Consider the following 6,607-nt stretch of genomic DNA (forward strand, 5'->3'; position numbering starts at 1 on the left):
TTGTGTGTGTGTGTGTCCGAGTGTGTGTGTGTGTGTCTGAGTGTGTGTGTGCCAAAGTGTCTATGTTTCCAATGACACTTGATGATTTTGAGCAGCTGAGATGAGTTTGTGTGGAACTGGACAACGGGGCAGCTGTACATCTCTGTCTTGGACATATATACATATACACACAGAGGCACGTACACACTGAGACATATAAAACAACAGTGGAATCCTGAGGTCCGACCCCCTTGGGACCAAGCCAGACTGGGACCTTAATAAAGGCCTTGTTGTTTCAGGAGGTAGCTTATGTGGTTTCAGGTTCTCAACAGGCCCCATTTTACAGACATCTGCCATAATCTTACTGATTGCATTGTCCTGAATTGCATTTACATTAATGATTGTACAATTTTTTACACTTTGACAATTTCTCTTTAAAGGTCTATTGTGTAGGACCTGGCAGTATCTAACAGTGAGTTTGCAAATTGCAACAAACGGAAACGTCTCCCGTGTGCCAAGCGCATATGCTGAACTATGCTGTTTGGTAAAAAAAACACGAATGGCCCAATCTAGAGTGTTTGGTTTGTCTGTTCTGGGCTACTGTAGAAACATGGCGGTCGTCTCCATGAAGAGGACCCGCTTCATGTAGATATAAACAGCTCATTCGAAGTAATGAGTAATGTAAAGGGTTAATAAAAGTACACGTGTGCACTCTTTTCTGTAATGTACTCATTGTATTTGTAGCATAGAGTATAAACTATTAATGGTGGTGTTGCAATGTGAATAGTTGTCTAAATAAAACCAGGTTGCCATTAATACCTCAACAGGCCCTGCAACATCTCAGCCAATGAGAGACTTTGCTTAATCAGTCCTCTTTTAAAAGAGGCGGGGCTGGATATGCTGCAGGGTCACAAGGAGTGATGTAACCTGTGTTTATTTTCAGCATTTAATAGTGAGATTAAATAGTGTGTGTATCACTAGGCAAGACAAGTTGGAGGGAGAGGCAGGGACAGAAAGAGACACAGAGAGAAATTTAGTCATAGCCATTAATAATAATAGTGGTCTCCCTTTCCCTCTGTCAGCTGCAGCTGTTGATCACGCTGGTGCAACACTGAGCTTTCTAGCATTGCATCACTCTCTTTCTCTCTGACTCCAATGCTGTCCTGTGTTACCCTGCATGTATATGGATCTAGTGGGTCATATTGCACATCATGCTGCGAGGAATGGACTGAAATAAGATTATTACCCCAATAATGTTAAGACTGATCAGTTTGAAAAGTGGATTTACAAATTCCAATCTATTTATTAATTAGATTTAAAAACAGACACACTTTGCTAATACTTTAATTGCAGTAACATACTGTCAAATTTACAGTATTATATTGCAGTGCTAAGCTGTAAAACCATTTAATCAAAACAGTGATGCAAGACAAGTGAGAACTTAAGTGTTTCATGTCTGCTTTATCCACTGCTATTTAAGAGCATGTTCAATTCATTAGCATGCCAATAACCCGCCACTATAGTTATTCATACTATGTGTGATGTATACATAGCGAGATGTTGGTCATGTTCTCCATCTAGAGAACGCAGCAGAGGGACGATGTAACTTCCCGAGGAGCTCGTCCACTCGCATACATCAGAGACATTCCACCTCATCTGACACTCGTCCATGGAATTCTGCAAATTTTCCACACTATTCTACGAGGCATTCTGAAGTGCTCGTCAAAAAGACTGGCATGCCCAAACATCAGGCACCTGTAAAAACCTTAAAACAGGAGAAAGGGACTACACTTTCTGGAGAATGTATCCAACCTGTTGTTAATGATTTCAAGATGTATTTTTAGTCATTTTGTACATGGGCGCATGATAAATTCTCTGCTCCTAGGTCTGGTTGTGATTGTCATTGGGTGTGTTTGTGTGTGTGTGTGAAAATATCTTTTTGTTTGCACTGCTGATAGGTGATAATTTGTCATAGATTTGTGCAGAGTCCCTTACTCCTCTATGTTAGTATGGCCAGTGTATGCAACCTATAGTCAACACGTATGTGCCATTCTGGGAACACACTAAATACTTCCGATGACTTGAAGGTTTACTTGGCAACCGATGGCTGTTTTAAGACCACGGATACACTTTCAGCTTGGACTGAGTGCAACGTTTTTAAGTATCCAGTACATGGAAATAAATAAAATGTCACTTAATCACATGCACATGTGCTCATTGTCGTGTGGCTAGCTATTAAGCTCAATGACTTCATCCAACTCTATTTGTGTAACTGGATGACATTCTATTTAACCTTTATTTTACACCAGGATTAAGAAATTGTGGAGCCATTATTAGTCACAGATTGTTTCCAACTTGAATGGAAATGTTGCAGTCTCTGACTTTGACATGATTTACATCTATACTTTTGACACCTCTCATATGCATAGATTACAACTTGTTGCCAATTAATTATTGGTGTCAAAAGGAAACATTCACTTGTGCAACCAATGATCTGCTGGTAGTGGGAGTGTTGGTGGTGTTGAAGTGTGTGTGTGTGTGTGTGCGTGTGTGTGGGCTGGTAAAGGTGGGAGGGGTTGACACAGAGATGTACAGGACTGGACACCCTCATGCTTGCTCCATAAACCTCACCACATTTTGCTGCCGCAGCTGTTGTGGCGCACACAGTGAACAGAGAGGTGTGCTTCTTCTGGGGTGATTATGTCGAGTCCGGTAACGGCTTTTTCACACTGATCAGCGATTACCGAGCCCGTTTCTCTTCGGCAAAAAAACAACAACAGGAATGTTGTCACTCTCTCTGTCAGCAAGGTCGGTTTACACAGAGCAGTGAAGACGCCGCTCGTTTACCATGAGCTGTTTGGATGTTATCTACCCAGCCTATGGACATTACGCACCGTACGCCCCGACTGTTCCTGCTTTAATCAATAGCTTTCAGGTAGGAAGTGAGCAAATATTTATATGTTCACGTAACATTTTTATTTTCAGAGTTAGCGGGGAATGAGTTATTGATTAAGGGGTGTTTGAGGTGAGGAATGCATGCAGCTAGTGCGTAAAAGCAAGTCACTTGATGGATCGTTGAGAGTGTTTTATATGTTTGTGTTGCGAGTATCCGTTTAATTAAATTAGTCATTTACGAACACCCAGATTAGCGGTGTTGTTTTTTCTACATCCACAACATTTACATCTTGACACACGCACGCCTGTGCGCGCACATGCACACACATGCCAGCGCTGCCACACACAAAGAAAAACATTATGTCAAAACGTGTCATAGACAGCTCCAAAACTGTCCTGTGTAACACCTGTCTTAACTCGCTCCTCCCCCGCCTCTTCTCTAACCCCCCCCCCCCCTGGCAGGCTCCCACAGGTCTGAGCAACACTTCTCCTCTCTGCCGGGATTTTATGGATACTCTCAGGGGTCCCGAGGGGATGTCTGGGGGCCCAGGCGCTGGAGGATCAACTTCCTCTTCATCTTCATCCAACTCTTCCACTTCCTCCTACACGCCTGCAGCTTTAAGGCCAGAGGAGGGCCCCAAGGAGAAGCAGGAGGCCCCTGAGGCAGAGTACCTGACTTCTCGCTGTGTCCTCTTCAGCTACTACCAGGGAGACATCAGCAGCGTGGTGGACGAGCACTTCTCCAGGGCACTCAGCTCCTACTTGGACGGGGAGGGCAAACGGCGGGCACCAGACCAACAGGGCACAGGTATACCACCTTGTAAAGACTAGTCAAATAAAGGCACACACAACTGTCTACGTATGTCGGTAATGCAAAACCTACTTAAATGTAGTGATAATGGACATATAAAGTACTTTTCATGTCCATAATTACAGAACAGTATGGATCCAACAAATCAACAGAGTTGGTTTGGCTACTCTCCTTGGAAAACACAAACTCCAGTAAATCCTATGCCCAGTGTCTGAATATGAAGAAAACAGCACCATTGTATTTCGCAAAACCATGAATCAATTATCTTTTCATGAAATTAATTAGGACCCTGTCTGAATGTTATTGCACCAGTTAATCTGACTCACTGCAATGTTACAACACATTTATTTCAGTCATGCAAATCTAAAAAAAGTTGTGTAAACTGAGTTTAGGTGGCTTTTGCCCTGCACTATATCCCTGCGGTCTCATACTTTCCATTTATTTCTGTGAGCTCCGGTGCCACAGTTGTCTGTGTGGTGTCTTGCGCTTGTTTTTGAGGCCACACATGGGGTGAGTGGACAGTTCTGCAGAGCACAGCAGAGCGCCAAACAGGTGATATGATCAGGTGACAGGACTGAAAAGCTGCTTGTTGAGACTGTGGTCCCTGGAGAGATCGGGTCGTAAGGTTCAGAGGTCATGAAGGTCAGGAGCTGTTCAGTGTCCAAAGATGGAATCCAGAAATGATATCGGCAGCTTTTTGATGCCAGGCTCTGAGTTTAAGCATTACATGGTCTTGTTCATGTTGTGTGGGTTTTGGCAACCTTGCCCCAAAAGACACTGATGGGATTCATGTGTGTTATAAAGCTTTCGTACATTTTCTTAAAGGCAAAGAACATTCACAAATTCCACAAGTATTACTCTGAAAAGCATGAGATTTTTTATTTTTAAATAGCAACATTATTAGTTTTTTGCTTTCATGAGGATTGCACCAAAATGCAAAGTACAAACATAGTCATTTTCAAATCTTTTGTGCCAGCAGCCTGCAGATTTTCTTTGAATATCCATATAGGGCCTATAAGCCTCTACTCTCTCCGCTATCGGCGTTAGTCTCTTTCCTAGTTCAGTTGGACGTCTTCGTTTCGGCACTAACACACGCTTCCTGCCTCACAACAGATGCTATGTTTATACATGGCCGTAAGCGCACAGCCTCGTCGCCGTATCCCCTTCAAACGTCTCCGCGGCTGCCATTCTGACTATCGCTCCAGCTCTTGCCCCACAATGGCTGCTCAGTCAGTTGCCTGCCTGCTGGTCAGATTTATATATGCTGTGGTCAGTGTGATAGGGGCAGAGAGAAACATTACCTCTCAGGATGCTGCATGGTGTCTTTTTTGAGAGGAATATCTATATATATATATACACACATATATATATATATACATATATATATATATATACACACAAGTATACTGTAAAAACATATAATGGCTCGCTGACATTCTGTCAAGGGCGAGGAGAGGGGGGAGCAGAGAAAACAACAGGTGGGGGTGCAGAAGACAGAAGAGAGGGGCAGCAGGCGTGAGTACAGGGCCAGTTTTGTGTGTGTGTGTGTGTGTGTGTGTGTGTGTGTGTGTGTGTGTGTGTGCATGAGTGTGTTGCGAGACTTTCAGAAGTACTCGGCTGACATGAGAGTGAGAGATGTCACCACAGCGAGTGATTTAAGGCTCTGTGAGCCTTGGCCTCCCTCCAGGTCAGAGCGTCTACCTTATATAGAATCCTAGGATATAGGGACCTCTCTCTCTCGCCCTCTCTCTCGCTCTCTCTCTGAACATGGTTGTGTTTATTTTTGTGTCTTGTTGGGGTTAGGACTGTGTGACAGCATGATCCGATGGGGAAGATATCTATGTTTTAGCACAGGTAGCTCCTGTTGATCAGCTCCAGCCTTTTCCATTTGTCTCTATTAATAAAGATTCATGACTCGTCCTAAATTTCCCTCCTCTTTCCCCCTCTCTGCCTCCCTCTCCCATTAGATACCCCTTCACCTAGCAGTCGACGGAGCTTTCCCCCATCCTTTTGGGACAGTAACTACTCCTCGCCACAGAGCCGCTCCCACTGTGAGACGGGTGTGCCTTCCTATTCCATGGACCCATACGCATCAGCATTGCACCCGGGCCTGCCGCACCCACACGCTCATCCTCACTCCCACCCTCACCCTCACCCACCAGAGAGCTGGGGATATCCCCAGGCCCCAGCCTACGGCCACCCACGGCCTCTCCACGAACTGTATTCACCGTCAGCTTTGGAGCAACATTACGGGCCCCTGCTCATGCCCACGGTGAGGCCACCTCATCCCTTAACCTTGCCAAGCCACTATGATGTGAGCAAGCTGGAGCCCACTGCCTCCTGGCCCGGCCTGCTTCCACCAGGAGACGTCAGCCAGACGCTGGCACTCAACATGGATGCAGGTAGCCACCACAGCACTGTGTCAGGCTTTCACAAATACTGTCCAGAAAAAGTGTTCCTTTATAAAATATCTCTAATCAGACCAGATAGGAAAACCCAAAAGTGCAAAGAAACACACTCAGTCATGGCAAGTTCTGATTATTTATGGCTACAAGAAACAAATGTATCTTTTCATGTATCAACTTGAGCAAATGAGAGCGCACTTGAAATTCTGGAGTGTATCGATTTGGCTGTTTTTGTGCCATTAATTGCTAAAAACATTTTACCTCAGGTATTGAACATTGATTTCAATTAATGAACACAGAAGAAAACACACATTCTAACAACCATTCACACAAACGCACACCCCCCCTCATGCACCTGTATCAACTTTCAACCCTCGTGATACCCTCTGTAGGGAAACGCATGCACAGATGAAACTGCATTTGTGATGTTGAATAAACTAGGCCCTGCCATAGACACTACCATGTGTGCTCACACACACACACACACACACACACACACACACACACACACACACAC

The 6,607-nt window shown here is 44.5% G+C and overlaps 1 protein-coding gene across 1 annotated transcript in view; it reads left to right on the plus strand.

Annotated features, from left to right (window-relative positions):
• Window positions 1–2,615: 2,615 nt before the first annotated feature.
• The window catches only part of vgll2b (vestigial-like family member 2b), a 5,433-nt gene continuing 1,441 nt past the window's right edge, over window positions 2,616–6,607 (plus strand). The window contains exons 1-3 of the mRNA XM_031847743.1: window positions 2,616–2,914; window positions 3,337–3,682; window positions 5,653–6,087. Coding sequence (XP_031703603.1) covers window positions 2,828–2,914; window positions 3,337–3,682; window positions 5,653–6,087 — 868 coding nt within the window. The 5' untranslated portion in view covers window positions 2,616–2,827. The remainder of the gene's footprint in view (window positions 2,915–3,336; window positions 3,683–5,652; window positions 6,088–6,607) is intronic.

This window comes from Anarrhichthys ocellatus, unplaced genomic scaffold (genome assembly GCF_004355925.1).
Source record: "Anarrhichthys ocellatus isolate YVR2014 unplaced genomic scaffold, GSC_Weel_1.0 scaffold7, whole genome shotgun sequence".
NCBI classification, from domain to species: Eukaryota; Metazoa; Chordata; class Actinopteri; order Perciformes; family Anarhichadidae; genus Anarrhichthys; species Anarrhichthys ocellatus.